This window comes from Muntiacus reevesi, chromosome 2, assembly GCF_963930625.1.
Source record: "Muntiacus reevesi chromosome 2, mMunRee1.1, whole genome shotgun sequence".
NCBI classification, from domain to species: Eukaryota; Metazoa; Chordata; class Mammalia; order Artiodactyla; family Cervidae; genus Muntiacus; species Muntiacus reevesi.
The window spans coordinates 111,680,399-111,698,076 of NC_089250.1; the positions used below are offsets into that span (position 1 = coordinate 111,680,399).

At 42.0% G+C, this 17,678-nt stretch overlaps 1 protein-coding gene across 8 annotated transcripts in view; it reads right to left on the reverse strand.

Moving 5' to 3' along the window:
• Window positions 1–17,678, reverse strand: part of KCNMA1 (potassium calcium-activated channel subfamily M alpha 1) — a 748,269-nt gene that overhangs the window by 32,394 nt on the left and 698,197 nt on the right. For all 8 annotated transcript variants that reach the window (XM_065922697.1, XM_065922687.1, XM_065922690.1 and 5 more), the window contains 2 exons: window positions 10,339–10,452; window positions 5,499–5,629 (listed from right to left, as the gene is read on the reverse strand). In XM_065922697.1, the coding sequence (XP_065778769.1) occupies window positions 5,499–5,629; window positions 10,339–10,452 (245 nt within the window). The remainder of the gene's footprint in view (window positions 1–5,498; window positions 5,630–10,338; window positions 10,453–17,678) is intronic.

A 17,678-nucleotide genomic window follows, 5' to 3' on the forward strand; every position in this document is an offset into this window, starting at 1 on the left:
GATCCTCACCCTCAGCTGTAGTCCTCTGGCCTTTCAGGGTAGGTCTCCACACCCATTCAAACTGTTTTGTGTCCTTCAAACTAGTTATCCCAATCTGCTATAATTCAGGTGCCCACTGGCACAATCACTGGCACCATGTAGTGACTACCCACGAGAATGACAGTTCAAACCCCAAGAGGGCAAGGGACCTCACCTTTCCTCTTCCGGCAGATACTGGATCCTCAGCATGAACAACAGAGTCCAGGCTTTAGTAAGTGCCCAGAAATGTATTGATTCATAACACTAAATGCATATGGAGCTTGCCATGTGCTAAGTACTGCACTAAAACCTTTGACTGTGTGGATCACAACAAGCTGTGGAAAATTCTTCAAGAGAAGGGAATATCAGACCACCTTACTTGCCTCCTGAGAAGCCTGTATGCAGGTCAAGAAGCAACAGCTGGAACAAGACATGGAACAGTGGACTGGTTCCAAATTGGGAAAGGAGTACATCAGGGCTGTATATTGTCACCCTGCTTGTTTAACTTCTGTGCAGAGTACATCATGTGAAATGCTGGGCTGGATGAAGCACAAGCTGGAATCAAGATTGCTGGGAGAAATATCAATAACTTCAGATATTCAGATGACACCACCCTTATGGCAGAAAGTGAAGAGGAAATGAAGAGGCTCTTGGTGAAGGTGAAAGAGGAGAGTGAAAAAGTTGGCTTAAAACTCAACATTCAAAAAACTAAGATCATGGCATTTGGTTCCATCACTTCATGGCAAATAGATGGGGAAACAATGGAAACAGTGGCTGACTTTATTTTGGGGGGCTCCAAAATCACTGCCGATGGTGATTGCAGCCATGAAATTAAAAGACGCTTGCTCCTTGGAAAAGGAAATGGCAACCCACTCCAGTATTCTTGCCTGGAGAAACCCATGGATGGAGGAGTCTGGTGGGCTACAGTCCATGGAGTTGCAAAGAGTCGGACACGACTGAGAGACTTGACTAACTGCTCCTTAGAAGAAAAGCTATAACAAATCTAGACAGCTTATTAAAAAGCAGAGACATTACTTTGCCAACAAAAGTCTGTCTAGTCAAAGACATGGTTTTTCCAGTAGGCATGTATAGATCTGAGAGTTGGACCATAAAGAAGGTTGAGCACTGAAGAATTGATGCTTTTGAACTGTGGAGTTGGAGAAGACTCTTGAGAGTCCCTTGGATACCAAGGAGATCAAACCAGTCAATCCTAAAGGAAATCAATCCTGAATACTCATTGGAAGGACAGCTGGTGAAACTGAAGCTCCAGTACTTTGGCTACCTGATGTGAAGAGCCAACTCATTCGAAAAGACTCTGATGTTGGGAAAGATGGAAGGCAAAAGGAAAAGGAGGCAACAGAGGATGAGATAGTTGGATGGCATCACCAACTCAATGGACATGAGTTTGAGCAAGCTCCAGGAGATGGTGAAGGACAGGGAAGCTTGGCGTGCTGCAGTCCATGGGGTCACAAAGAGTCAGACACGACTGAGCGACTAAACAATGAACAAATCACTTTACAACCTTAGCTCATTCAATCATCTCAACAGTCCTATGAGGTGAGTGAGTGAGTGAAAGTTGCTCAGTTGTGTCTGACTGCGACCCCATGGACCATACAGTCCATGGAATTCTTCAGGCCAGGATACTGGAGTGGGTAGTCTTTCTCTTCTCCAGGGGATCTTCCCAACCCAGGGATCAAACCCAGGTCTCCCACATTGCAGGTGGATTTTTTACCAGCTGAGCCACAAGGAAAGCCCTCCTTTGAGGTATGTACTATTTAGTAGTCCCATTTTAAAGATGAGAAAAATATGACACAAAGAGGTTAAGGCTATGCAACCAGTAAGTGGCAGTGCTGGGATCCACATGCAAACAGTCTGGCTCCTGAGGCCCTGACTGCAATTTTTTTGTTTCTAGGGCAGGTAACTCAGATTGAGGTGAGGCTAGGGGAAAGTGGGGGCTGTGTGAAAAAGAAATCTAAATATTCATGTGCCAGTTTCACTGAGAGGCTTCCTTTCATCTTTCACGTATGTATGAGACACAAACTAGATGATTCTGAGAAATACATTTCTTGTGATCTTCTCAGAGGCATATATCCATAAGTATACTTTTTCCCTCTCATCATGTGTTTCTGCTGTGGATTCACAGGAGAAAGCCAGGAGGGTATGTTGGTAACATCGCTATCTGTTCTGGGAATGCATTGTTCTTTTTCACAAATGAAGCAGTAAGCAGCAGGAGTTGAATTATGAGGGACAATATTCAGGGAATGTTTAGACACATGATTAAATAGCAATTTGGGGAGGAGTGCTAGAAAAAGGAGATCATAGACATCTAAAGAGATATGTGTGCGGATGTTGTGATGTTGCTCATGAGCAAGCGCCTGAGATGGAAGTTTACCTCTGTTTTCTGCTGTTTGGATTCTCACTTTCTCTATTTATGTTCCAGTTACTGCCTTGGTACTAGATAATCTCCTGTTTTTTCATAAATTACCATCGTGGTGCAAGGCTAAGAAATCAAAAGTAATCCATTATCAGAAGGTCTAGATACAAATGGGTCTGTGGAACCTGATCCAATTTGAGGCCTCACTGTGGAACTTGCTTATCCCAGACAATGAAAAGAAAGCCTGGAATAAGTGGACAGGCATTCTGTTTTATGATTTGAGAAGTCACAACAGTAGATCAATTAAATAGGTGTTGCCTCAACACTTAAGCCAGGTTGACTCACATCACTGCCTAAAATAATATTGTCCAAAATAATAATAATGAAGTGCTTTGTACAGTTCTGGACCCTCAATAAATTATGCTACTGCTGATCATTACAATGGCATTACTAGATTCCTGACACCCGTTCTTCCCAGGCTGGAATTCAGAAGAAGTGCCACTTTGCTAGCAGGCTGTTGTATTCATACACACCTTAGCCATGCTCTGTCAAAGATTTCAGTTTGCATTTCAAAGGAGATTAGAGACAGATTTTTTAAAAATTTCACACTTTGATTTCTCAGCTGAGTTTCCAAGAACTGACTCAATAGTGCTGCTGCAGAGAGAGTAATGCAACTAAAATCTAGGTGAACTCCCACTCCTACCCCATGGCCACCATGTGCCCCCTGGACAGTGTAGAGCTGAACTTCTTGAGACCTGTCATTCCTTGCAACCAGGGCTGGTTTGCTGGGTGTGTGGCCTGCACTGTCACCCAAAGTGCATGCTCAGAAGAGCCCCTCATGTGGTTCAGTGCTCTGCTGTCATCATTTTGAAATTCTTAATAACTTATGGAAAAGTAACCTTTCAAATTATGTAACTGGTCTCACCTGGAATATCCTGCCTGTCTGATCTGTAGGAACAATTTTGTAAATTTGGATTTTTAAAAAAAATTTGGATCAAGTATTTTATAGTTCTGAAAAAAATCTACTATAAACGGTTTCATCATCTTTTTGTGAGAACAGTCTTCTGAAATCTGTCTGATTAGGGTCAGAAGTAAAATGAAACTTCTGAGGAGTTACCAAAATCTGCTTGGTAACTGGATGTGGAGACTGCATGGCCTGTTACAGAGAATACGGCACCATAATGAGCATATCCTGCTGCTTCCATCAGGCCCTCTGACCAGCTTGAGGAGTTTGCCCAGATGGGGCCCAACATCACTGGCAGGTAGAAAGATGAGGCTCAGTATGCTCACCCCATCACAAAGGTCATGAGCCCTGGGAAACCACGATGGCCTTCTCCAGGGACCGCTTGCTTTCTCTCCTCCTTGGCTTGGCAAGCAGTGAGATGGCATGAAGCCCAGTCGACCTTAATTCAGATGAATGTTGTTTCATGTTTATTTTTAAATGCGTAATTCTGATTTTTTACTAAGATATGCTTGTAGTTGGACCACATTCAGGAATATAGAATAACTTAAATTAGTCTTAAAAAGCTTTATGATTTTTCTTTCCTCAAATAGAGGTCCTTCTGGGATTAGCTTTAATGAATAGATGAGAATAATGCATAATTAGCACATCAGTTGTTTAACACATGCAGGAGAATAGCCTTCTTAAGCACTTGAAGAAATGTATGTATATAAAAACTCTCTGGGCTGTGTTTACGGTTTTAATGAGTTCAATAAAACTCTTTTTTGTGTATGTGTGTGGATTCTCCAAAGGTCAGTTTTTATCTAGCTATGTCTGTATTTTTACAAATGGTGAAGTTGAAAATTCCAAAAAGAAGACTTTTCTATATAACAAATAAAGTCACTCAATCAGAACAGTTTATAATCCCCATTCTAGTCTGATTTGCCTTTTGTAGTTCAAGATGGTTTCTTTAAGATGGTACCTTTTTTTTTTTTTTTTTTTAATTTAGATATGCTGGGTCTTAATTGTGATATGTGGGATCTTTAGTTGCTGCATGAGAACTCTGAGCTGTGACATGAGGGAGCTAGTTCCCTGACCAGGAATCGAACCTAGGCCCCCCAGCATTGGGAGGGCAGAGTTGAAGCCACAGGACCATGAGGGAAGTCCCAAGATGGGACCTACTTTTTGTCACTTGATTCTGGTCTCACAAGTGAAAACACAAATGCCTTGATTATTTGATGCACATCAAGTTATAAAAGAAACCGAAGATGCTCTGGATCCCTCGGCCAGCCCACCCTCCTCTCTGCCAACAGTCCACTCCTACCCTGTGGCAGAGTCCCGGCCAGGCCTTGCCTCATACCCACTCCTCTCCCAGGACTCTGTCTCCATGACTGACAGTGACCTAGGAGTCCTCCTTGACACTCTGACACTCTGTCCTCTTCTGCCTTTTGCTCACATTCAGTCTGTTCCCAAGTCCTACAGATTTTGCTGACAAACACCACTCAGATGCATCCACCTCCCTCCAGCTCTGCGGGCTCTATCCTACTACACAGGGCAGGACAGCCCCTTACTCAGACTTCCTGGGGCCATCCTGCCTCCTGAGCCACCCTCCACGCACCTGCCTGGGCAATCCCCCAAAACATAAACCTGAAAACCTTTCAGTACCTCTTCGCTGCTGTTAAGAAAAAGACCAAAAACACGGAGATGGGTTTTGAGGTCCTATGGGTCCAGCTCTGCCTTTCCCTCACTTTCGCTCCCTCAGGTCCTGTTACCCAGGCTTTCCCATCTCCTGTGAGCCCAGCAGGCACCCTTCTCCCTAGCAGGTCTTTCCCTTTGCTGTCCTTCTTTGTGGGGTACTCTTCCCCACAAAAGCTCTCCTCTCCATTGTTCAGATCTTGACATAAAATACATATTCTTTCTTTGGAGAAATCTTTCTCTAGTTCTGAGCCTGGGTCAAGTGCCCACCTATATTTACTCACAAACTTCCTTGCACTTTCAAGAATTTATAATCAGGTGTTTATCTGTGTACTAGTTAGATTAACAACAGCATCTCCTACCAGATGGCTAGTTTGCATGTTTCTGCTCTTCAATGTAGCTCAAGCTCCAGCCCATGCCCCTTATGCACTGGAGGCACCCCATCCCCACACCCCTGTGTCCCCCACTTACTGCGCTCATGAGCGAATCCAGGACACTGACGGCAAATGCTGTCCCACATGCAAACGGCTGCGTGAGGTACAGTTCTGTGTCGGGGTCATCGTCATCGTCTTGGTCCAAAAACTGAACATTAGTATCGTTCACTAGGAAAAGCATGAAGTAGGAATTAGCTTGAAAAACTACATGTGGGCAGCAAAGTCAGAGAGAGAACAGGCTACAGGTTTAGAAACACTGAGGTCACTGAAAAGGAAAGAAAAGCATGGGAGAAGCTGTCGATGGAGCTCGGGGTAGGGGCCGGCGGGACTCAATGGACGGCTCTGAGGTGCTTGTTCAAGGTTCCCAGACCTGGAGAGCAGAGACATCAAGTGGACATGCTCCATGGCAAGCTGGTGGAGCTAGGGTGCACTGGCTTTGGTCAATTCTTTGGTATAGCTTTGGGATCATGACGAAAAACACTCTGAAGTGTTTTTTGGTAGCCAAGTCCTTTGAGAGATGGACATCTTTCAAGGATGAGGAGCCATGAGTAGCCATGCTGGGATGGAAAGTTTAGCCACAAGGAAAAGTAAGCCATCTAGGTTAGGAGCATAGCAAAGGCAACGAGCAAGGAATCCACCCTCAGGCACCACTATGCCTCAGGCGTGGATCTGAGCAGGGCCTGGTGTCCAGCCCTGAATCCAGGCCCACATCCAACAGATCCTGTTCAGTATAAAGGCGACTCCAGGTGGGAGGTACCCCTGGCTGTCTGGGCTGTGGCTGACAAAGACTTGCTCTGCATCCCAAGGCGCATAGGGACGCCCACGTTCTCCCTTTCCCCTTCTAAACAGCTCAATCTTTTATGTGCTTCAGCTCAAGCAGACACAGCATTTGATGTTGTATTTCATTTCCATCTGAGGATTCCTCAAGGACTCCTCTGGCATGCACGTGCAGACTGATTGGTTGTGTCACCGAGATGTCTTTAACTTATTAAAAATTAAATGACAAATTAATTTCCATTCCCATCTTGGCTTCAGAAATTATCAGTTTTGCAGAGCAGGTAATGGGGAGGGGGAGGGTGCGAGGTGGGGGAGGAGATGAGCACTCGTGATTTCTGGAATAATTATCATGCTTTTAGGAAAAGAATAGATGAGGTTTCCTTTTTCTGAATCCTTTCTAAAGCTAATTCTCTTTTCTAGAGTTATTGCTTTATTTTTTTTTTTTTCCAAAAGGAACTTCTGAGAGAACTTTTCTTTTTTTTAAAACTTTTGTTTGTTTATCGTATGAAGCAGAATAAATGATAATAGGATAAAAGGCTGGGCATGGAATTATTTTTAAATGACACCATCCTGTTTCCCTGGAGAAAGATCTTAATGGGGAAAAATTTTTGCTCTCTGTTCTTCCAAAGTTTATCATGTCTGGCTCTCCATTGTCTTAGCAGCACTTAAGTTACAGGCTTGTGAAAATGCAAAATCCAGGATCTAGCAAGTGAACTCTGAATTCAGGCTTTGTCATTAATTCTCTCGAGCAAAGCATTTTATCATTCTGCACCTTAGTTTCTTAGTTTCTGGGGAGACTATTAGCAACTTTCCTGATAGGCTGTTAGGAGATTCCTATGAGATTCTCCTTGGTGAGCCCAGTTCAGCATTTTGATAGTGGCCTTTCTTGTGATCTCATGAAATTATGAAAATTCCCAGCCTCCCTCCGCCCCTCTCAGAAGACACAAGGAAGGCCTTGCTCAAGGATCCTACCAGAGTCACATGGAAGCATTTCCTTTCCTCCCGCCATTTAGCCAGAAGTATGTTATGGGTCACAGTTTAGAAGACTAAACTGCTTTGTGAATGGGAAAATATGAACTTGGAACAAGATGCAGAGGGATGTGGTTTTAATTACTTAGAGCTGAGGAGGGCATGTGCATGGACCCTCCCTAAAGGACCTGTTGGTTACCTCTTTTCAAGATGATGGGGAGGGTTTGGTTCTAGACCTGACAGACGACTGGAGACTGTCAGCTAGTTAGGGATTCAGATCTTTGGGAAAAAACTCCAGGGCACAAGCCCAGGTTCAATATCCCAGGCACCATTCTGGGTTACCTAGCCAGTGTTACCTGAAACCTATTTCACAGAACAATAATTATGTGGGTGCTAAGAGATGAAAACAATCACCCCCAAGAGTTGGTAATCAAATACAACTGGGAAATGGATTAAAGAGCTTCGAACAAATTTCCTTCATGTGGACCTTCTAGAATCATTTGACCTGCTAACATCAATTGGGACTCTTCAAGTACACAAAGACTGGGATACACTACCCAGTTTAACGAGTTTGTTTGACGTTGGCACCTTTTATGTTTTGGAACCTGACCTGGTGCAATGCAAAGACATCTCAAAATAAGTAAATAGACAGTAAATATTTGTGGGGATAAGGAAGGTGAGGTGGTCAGAGGATAATGGTCTAACTGCCAAAAGTGGTAAGCCCAGTAGAAAACTGGTCTTAAGGCAGAGGGTGAAGGTGATGTGAACACATGGAAGGTTGTCTGAGTTCATAAAAGAAATTTGGTAAGGGACAAAGCCTTTAGGGTACTCAATTATGCTAACTGAATACTTGAATTGTTGGACAGATTAGGGGTATCAAGTCTTTTCTTTTCTACTAGTCACAAATCAAGATATTCCAGTTATTTGGCAGCGCATGAATTTCAAACAGACAAATTCCTGGCAACGATGATTTTGAAACACTGCTGAATTTTTCTGAGACAGAGATGTCTGCATGAATTTTCCACCCAGAGGTCTGGGCCACACAAGCTCCCTGGGTCTCTTACCTAAGGTTCTGAGAAAAGCAATCCACCCCTAGGCTTTTAACCAACTTCTCTAAACATGAAAAAGACACCTGTCGTACTGTTAGAAACATAAAATAGTGTGCTGCTCCTTGACCTGAGTGAATTTGTCCTGAAAAATAGCTCCATCGACAATAATACAGTGCTGAATGGTGGACAATTTATTCCTTTGTTTCCAGGCACCTGGCAAGCAAGATTACTGTGTTAAAAGCCTGCTCTCTTATTTTGAAATATATTTTGGGGCCAAGAAAATGGCATGTGAGTTTCATTTGTGAGCCATTTGAAGGCAGGTGCTCCCTACCTCTCAATTCACCCTCCACTGAACAGCACTTGCTGTCTTTATCTAGAAGATCAATCCCTAGTTCTGAGACCTGCTGCTGATGGGTGCTTTTCATTGAGTTATTAACCAAGTCATAGGGAATTGTGGAAAAGTTTGACAAATGCCGTCATGACCAGAACCCTTCATCTTCTAGATGAGTCCTCTCTGAATCTCCCAGAGAGGACTCTAGGCCAGTGAGGTGGGGGTCAGAGTGCAGGGCTGGGCCTTGGTGACTGCTAACCTCATCCTCTGCATCCTTTCTTAAGACCTGGCTTTAGTAAGAAAGGGTCCCCTAGGAGCTCGCTGCTTTTATGGCTTCAGAAACCAGAGCTTCTGAGAAAGGGCCAAGTAGGGGGGGAAAAAAAAAGGCAAATAAAGTCAGAATAAAGGAAAATAAACAGCTGGAGGGAAGGCACCATCTTAGATTTCTTATCTTAAAATTTTTATATTTCTTCTTTGACTTCCTCTGAGAGTTGCGAAGACATGTCAGTCAAACTGACAGTGTGTTGGAAGAGGAATAGAAGGGAGAAGGTGGGAGGAGGAGCAAGGGGACACATAGGGGAAAAAAAAAAAAAAAAGCCCAAGCTAAAGGAAATGAATTAGAGCAAAGATGCTTTGGAAACAACTGCCAGGTCAGATGGGTGTGATCAAAGGTTTACTGATGCTGTGTGGGGAAAAAAATCATTAAGAAAGGCCAGAACAAGACAGTCGATTCCAACCAGAGCCACAAATAAAACACATTCAAAGCAGTGCCATGGGGTAGCCGATCTGCTACAGCCGGTGAAATAAAAAACAAGCTGGTGATAGTCGGAAACACCAACCACAAACAAAAGGAGGTACTGATGTGAAAGAAAACAGTGCTTCTTACCCAGTTCGGTTATCATTAGAATGTGCGTCCCACTGTTTTTTTCCTGATTGACTGATACCAAAGGCAACTTGCCAGGTTTAGCTAATTGGATACAGCATTTAGGGTTGGGGAAAGGGAGTGGAGGAAAGTACAGAAAAAGAAAAGAGTGAGGGAATAACAGAGAAAGCATTCTGAAGTAAAGGGACCCAGGACCATAGGTAGTTAAGTGTTTATCTTCGGGGGAAGAGACCTTGTATCAGTTTTGCAAATTCACAAATAATAGCAGGAAATGCCATGGCCAGGTTAAAAGCTGAATCCCACCAGTCAATGATCATGGCCCTCAAAACCCTGTCATTTTTTTTTGGACCAGGGTGATAGTCACTGAAAATGCCTTTTAGCTGAAGAGTTTAACTAGAATAGATTAAATGTAAATTTATCACACATCAGGCCAGTGTTTCTATGCAGTTCTCAAAATGGGATTGGCTTAGACCTGAGGCTTTGTCCCTCAGGGGAGGGAATTTCCACAGATGCTTCCAATGAGAATCACTGGGAAAAAACCCTTGGACTATACCTATCCTCCCTTCCTCCCCATTCCGGAATGTATGCCTCAGTTTCCAACCCATCACCTCATGCCCCTTTGCAAACAGCAACCAGCACGCAGGAAACTGTCTATTCATCTCAGAGGAAAGATAGATCAGTTTTCCTTTGGGTCATCTGCCATAGTTCTACCCATACTCTTCTCCAATCTTCCCCTACTCCCCCCAGAAAATACACCATTAGAGCCTACCACAGTGAGAGAGCTAAGAGACAGGCCAGCCTCCTCATATCCTGCATGGTTGGAAGAGAGGACCAGAAAAATCCACCCAAAGCTGACGTTCACTCCTACCTAGTTCAGTGATGATGGGGATGTTGACCCCAGTCGTGATGGAGGGCTGGCGTAACATTCCATGTACCGGGCTGTTATCTGGGGAGGATCGGTCCATTCCTGGAGGTGTGAACCCTAGTGGGAAGAAAAGAGAGGAAAGAGAAAAATAAAAAACATGTAGAACTTGGAAATAGTGAGAGTACAGTGTATATACACAATAAAAAAAAAAGTATTATTTATATGTCAAAAATTAACACTCCAAGGATAAACTCTGATGAGTTGTTTTCAAAAGAACAAAGTATGAGACCAATATAAATAATTCTAACCCACATTGACAGATCCCTAAAAACCAGTCTCTACACCTGTTATTGATCTTGCTCACAGATTTCTGTTCCCTCCACACAGATTGCACCTCTGTGCTTCTGAGAAGTTAGACATGACCATGTGACACAGGAAATGCTCTGGCCCATGAAAAACAAGCAGAACAATGCATATCATCACTTCTGGTACAAGTATTTGACTTGCCATCCTTCTCCCCAGGCTGTGGCAACAGTGAGAACGTGGGTTACCATGGAGATGAAGGCTGGGCAGCAACCCTGGAAAATAACCCAGACACACAAAGCATTCTGAGTGAAAAATCAATCTGTTGCTTTAAGCCATTTGTTTTGCTGGTGTTTGTGCTTGGTTGTTACCACAGCATATCTTAACCTATCCTGACTGTTATCTTAAACCAATTGATTATTTCTTCTCTTGCCAGTAAGTGACTTAAACCTGGGTTCTGGCCAAGAGAAAGTGGGAGGACATCTGCCTGGGGGTCTTTAGGAAGTCTTTCCTTGTCCTTAAAAGGAATCACATGAGAAGAGATTCTCTTTTATCCACTGGGCATTGTTTCTGTGCCTGTAGTGAGGGGAACGGTAGTAGCCACCTTGTAACTTGGGTGGGAACTAGCCAAGGACAAGCCAGCTTAATGAGCTGGCTGAAGCCAGTGATAAAAAGTTTGAAGGACAGGAATAATTTTCCTTAGTGCCTGAATTAACCAGCCCTAAAACCAAAACCAACTGATCTCAGGATTTCTTTACTACATGAGATTTTATACACTTATAAATGAGATTATAATATAAAATGCATAATATATATAAAGAGATTTCATATATATTATATACATAATAATGAGATTGCTGTTGTTATTCAGTCACTAAGTCATGTCTGACTCTTTGTGACCCCATGGGCTGCAGCACATCAGGCTTCCCTGTCCTCCACTGTCTTCTGGAGTTTGCTCAAAATTCATGTCCGTTGAGTCAGTGATGCTATCTAACCATTTCATCCTCTGCTGCCCCCTTCTCCTTTTGCCTTCAATCTTTCCCAGCATCAGGGTCTTTTCCAATGAGTCAACTCTTCACATCAGGTGGCCTAAGTACTGGAGCTTCAGCTTCAGCATCAGTCCTGCCAAGGAATATTCAGGGATGATTTCCTTTAGGGTTGACTGGTTTGATCTCTAGTTGTCCAACAGACTCTCAAGAGTCTTCTTCAACACTACAATTTGAAAGCATCAATTGTTTGGCACTCAGCCTTCTATATGCTCCAACATCTATACATGACTACTGAAAAAACTATAGCTTTGATTATACAGACCTTTGTCAGAAAAGTGATGTCTCTGTTTTTAATATGCTATATAGGTTTGTCATAGCTTTCCTTCCAAGGAGCAAGTGTTTTTTAATCTCAAGGCTACAGTCATTGTCCACAGTGATTTTGGATCCCAAGAAAATAAACTCTGTCACTGCTTCCACTTTTTCCTCTTCTATTTGCCATGAAGTGATGGGGCCAGATGCTGTGATCTCAGTTTTTTAAAATGTTGAGTTAAACAATGATATTTTATATGTGTATAGTTATGTACTTTGTATTGTGTATTAAATATTTATGTATATACACATATACACAGCTTCCCAGGTGGAGCAAATGGTAATGCAAGAGCTACAAGTTTGATTCCTGGTCAGGATGACCCTTGGAGGAGGAAATGGCGACCTACTCCAGGATTCTGGTTGGGAGAATCCCATGGATAGCGGAGAACTGGCAGGGTACAGTCCACAGGGTCGCAAAGAGCCGGCCATGACTGAGCATCTGAGCACACATACACAGTGTATGTATATATGTATACTTCCCCCTTTTGTTTAAGCCATACTGAAGACTTCACCTGCAACTGAAATAGTCTTGATTGATGCATATGCTACCTATTTAGAGTGGACCCTTGAACTTCCCAGCGTGCCTGACACAGACTTCACACAGTAGAATGTAGATGTGGGCACAGTAAACAGGAGAGTGGCCGACTTGGTTTCTGATTTTTGCAGTTTTGGCTTCTTTGGGTTTCAGACCGAAATCTCAATACATATTAGATTGAGTTTGGCCCAACCATATCTTCAATTTAGGGAAGGTGGGAAACCATCCCAGCTAGGCCAAATGGCTGCCTCTTTAATGATGTATGTAGCCATACAGACATGAGACATTTATTTTCTTCATACACTCATTTGGTGAAAATTAATTTTACCAAGTGAAGCATGTGGTAAGTGTCACCCCCAGCACTATGCCGGCCACCATGCCCAACTTCCTCCTCCCCCTTATAGAACAGGCAGACAGAAGTTCACATTCACTTTATCTTCTCTGCCCTTGTGGATGGCTACCTCGGCTTATCAATGGATTAGGGAATTACAAAGTCACTTGCTAAATTTCTAAGAACAAAATTTCAAAGATGATGTGACCCGGTTCCTTACTTACTCAGGAATGTGACAAGACTGGGTTAATTTTGGCATTAAGGTATGTGTAAACCTTTATCTATCAGAAATGAAATGACAAGTGCATGTAATTGCCTGTTGTTTTGGAAGTGCATGCTGCATGAGATGCCAGAAAAATATAAAAGAGTTTTACTATTTTCTGCTCTCCTGTATATAAATATCATCCAACTGAGTGCCAAACTTTCAGAAAGAAAAAAAAAAAAAAGTTCCATTTACCATTCACTCCCTGATTGCACTTAATTTTATTCTTTGTATTGATACACTGTGCACAGGTAAGTAATTTGAATGACAGTATAGGGTCCGTCTTTCTAAGCTTTGGAAAGTGTGTGTTTTCAGCCATCCACATAACCAAGAACATGCAATTGAAATGCTACCTGTTTTTTTCCCCTAGAATAGTGAAGAGGAAAACTAAACTGTTTTCATCAGAAGTTTCATTCAAAAGCATGAAAAACTGCAAGTGACAGCTGTGCAGATTCAGTGGATGTGACGTTTTTGAATTTCTTCAACTTGACAAGTAAACACCTTAAATCGGTAATGCTATATGCATAATACATGGCCTGTATTTTGACATCCATCATCAAATGCTGACTTGAGAAAATACGGGTTTGTACATCAAGGAATAGCACCCATAAAACAGGGAGAAATGCAGGTCACACAGTATTAGGAAAACTGTATTTCATTACAGAACCTGCAACAAACCAAAGCATCCTTTTATTTTATCTTATTTAAAGATTCCATTTTCAGCTGTGAAAAGACTCAATTCCTTTGCATGAAACCTTCATTTAGAAATGACATGCTTGCCTCTTAGGCTTCTTTCATTTTGCTCTCATATTCCATTTTCCCCTTCAGTCACCAAGCCTGGTTCCATTAGCATCTGCAACTGACAAACTATGGTGGATGTCCAAAGACATCTCTCCATTAAAGGTCTTTTTCTCTCCTACACGTGACCCCAAGAACGAGGTGCTTTTGTTGGAAAGAAAACTTCAGCAATGATAATGTCACTTATTATTTGATACTTTTATAGCCACACGTTTTTACAAGCAAGAGGCAAAGACAAAAGAAATAGATTTAATTCAATTTTTTTAACCCTTCCTGGAGAGTTGTGTTAAAGAGGAACAGAATGTATCAGCATTGTTTCTTTCTTAGAGATTCTAATACAGGAAAATTGTGGCTTGATGGCAGGATTGACCCAGATTCCTGAAGTGACCTTGAAGAGAATAGAAAATCAGGCACTTTCCTTCCAAAGGGATGAGTGAATTCGGCCTTTGGTATCATTTGTTGGCAGCTACCCTATTCATCATAGCAGCTGTTGATAAAGGTGCAAGTCTAAACTGTATCCAGTTCTCTGATTGTCTTGCTCCTCATTCCCTTGCTTGCTGCAGTGGATAACATCTTTGGTTGAGCTTTAAGGCCCTCTACATAAAGCAGTGCTCTGGTTCTACATGTGTAAGTCCTTGCACAGGGACCCTGATCTACAACTAAAGGATAGTGAAACTGGAAAATTTTCCTTCCATTCGTTGAACTAACACTCAGGAAGTTAATTTTAGAAACACACTCATTTTGCCAGAAGAGATGATGAGGAATGTTGGCACTGGATAGATAGAATGAAAAGTTCTCAATCAGGAAAAGATTCAAGTTAAGTAACCACAGCCATAGCCCAAGTTCTTACCAAGACGGCCTCCTGGTTCCTTAGATGTGTTCCCATTTCTCTCTGTTAAGTGTGGACATGAGAGGCAGGTTCTGGGCCAAAGATAACTTTAAAGACTACCTCCCTCTTACACTGTTGGTGGGAATGCAAACTAGTACAGCCACTATGGAAAACAGTGTGGAGATTTCTTAAAAAACTGGAAATAGAACTGCCATATGACCCAGCAATACCACTTCTGGGCATACACACCGAGGAAACCAGATCTGGAAGAGACACGTGCACCCCAATGTTCATTGCAGCACTGTTTATAATAGCCAGGACATGGAAGCAACCTAGATGCCCATCAGCAGATGAATGGATAAGGAAGCTGTGGTACATATACACCATGGAATATTACTCAGCCGTTAAAAAGAATTCATTTGAATCAGTTCTAATGAGATGGACGAAACTGGAGCCCATTATACAGAGTGAAGTAAGCCAGAAAGATAAAGAACATTACAGCATACTAACACATATATACGGAATTTAGAAAGATGGTAACGACAACCCTATATGCAAAACAGAAAAAGAAACACAGAAGTACAGAACAGACTTTTGAACTCTGTGGGAGAAGGTGAGGGTGGGATGTTTCAAAAGAACAGCATGTATATTATCTATGGTGAATCAGATCACTAGCCCAGGTGGGATGCATGAGACGAGTGCTCGGGCCTGGTGCACTGGGAGGACCCAGACGAGTCGGGTGGAGAGGGAGGTGGGAGGGGGGATCGGGATGGGGAATACGTGTAACTCAATGGCTGATTCGTGTCAATGTATGACAAAACCCACTGAAATGTTGTGAAGTAATTGGCCTCCAACTAATAAAATAAAATTTAAAAAAAAAAAATAAATAAATACTTAAAAAAATAAAAAATAAAAAAAATAAAGACTACCTGATCTCCTTACATTCAAAGCTCTGCCCCGTTTCAAGCTTCAGGGGCAGATATGACGAGCTTACATTACTTGCTCTATTCCTTTGACATCAGGCAGAAATGGGCCCAACATTGCCCTCTGCCAAGCATGCTTACTCCATATGCTGTAGCAGAACTTTAAGTTAAAGCCTGAATTTTCTGTATATTTAAGCATCCCAGATTATCTACAAATTGTCTAGCCCACAGAGAAGGAATGGAATGGAATAGTTAAAAGCATGTGCATTGGAGTCAGATGTCTTAGGTTTAAATTCTGGCTCACCTACTGATAAGAAATATAACCACAAATATAGCACAGACTCTCCAAACCTCTGTATCTTTGTCTAAATTGGAATTACAGGGCAGTTGTGAGAATAAGATGAAATAGTATGTTCAAAACATCTAGTACAATGTCTGGTATGAAGCAAAAACTTGAAAATGTTGACTACCAATGTTAATATTTTACCAAATACTCAGTAAATATCTGTGGCAAGGAACAGCTTTCATTGCTTCCCCCTTAAAGGGGGAAGCAATAAAGAACTGAGGTAGCTTTTGGTAGAGATTTTTTAAAAAGAATTTTCACATTGAGAAAATCCTGAAAAATTAATGGGAAGGCATTAGTAGTGTAGACATATTTTAGTAAAAATAATCAGATCAATTCAGTGATTAAAAGTATGGCCTAAAACATTTAAGGAAGGAGTATTTTGGATATCAGATGGCTAAGATTTTTTTTAGTATGTTGAAAGACTGGTGTCCAGTCTCATGAAAGAAAGCTTTTTAATTCATTATAGCAACTGCAAGGTCTTTGGAGTCTTCTGTTTTCTAGACTTAATTTCCACTTCCTCTATTTATTTAAGGATATAAGCTTTCTTATTTTGCTTCTTGGGCCTTTGAAATGGTTTTCACTACTCTCTACATTCTTTTCCAACATTTGTGTTCTCAATCACATACACCACTGTTGGGTTCAGCTCAACAAAATCTGTAGTACTTGATGTTCTTTTCATGACTGGTTATTCATTGGTGAGCAGCACTTGGTTTGTATCAGGGAAGCTACTGGAAGATTAATTGGCCTCTAGTTAAATATGACAAGGGCATTTCTGTTTGGATGGCGTCACATGAAAGAATTTAATACAAACACTTGGCCTATGCCCAAAAGGTTCAAGGAGAAGAGACTCGGTAATAGCAAGATTATTAAGGTTTCATTTTTTAAAGTAACTGTTTTGGGTACTTGCTGCACGCATGCATACAGACGGAGCATCCATGGTTACAAGCAATGACAGGCTCTGACTCAGATAAGATCTACCAGAGGGAATGGCTAGAAAAGGGTTCCAGGGTAATGAAGTTGTGAGTACATTCAAAAATGAGAAAGACTCAATGTAGTGTTCCTTATAGAACACAAAGCAAAGGCAAGAATGTTCTAGATCTAGACTAAGATAACTGAGAATGAAGAAGCCAGGCTTAAATAGAATTTTAAGGAAAAAATAGTAAAATCCAACACTTACTGAGTGTTCAGTATGTACCAAAACCTGCTCATGTTTTAACTTTTGTTCTTACCAACATTCTATCCCTATAGATTGGGATTATAAAATGTAGCTCAGTCAGTAAAGAGTCTGCTTGCAATGCAGGAGACTCAGGTTCAATCTCTGGCTCAGGAAGATCCCCTGGAGAAGAAAATTGCAACCCATCCCAGTATTCTTTCCTGGAGAATCCCAAGGACAGAGGAGCCTGGCAGGCTACAGTCCATGGGGTCGTAAGAGTCAGACACGACTTAGTGACTGAAACACCATCTAACAAAACCTGCTCTTGTTTTAACTTTAGTTCTTACACCATCCTATGTAGATAGTGCTGTATTACAGATGAGGAGATTGAAGAACAATGAGTTAAGCAACTTGCCCCAGAGGCTACATCTAGGCCTAAGCAGATCTAAATCTGAATCTAGGTAAATGGACTCCAGGGCCTCCTCTAACAGAGGCCATGGCATAT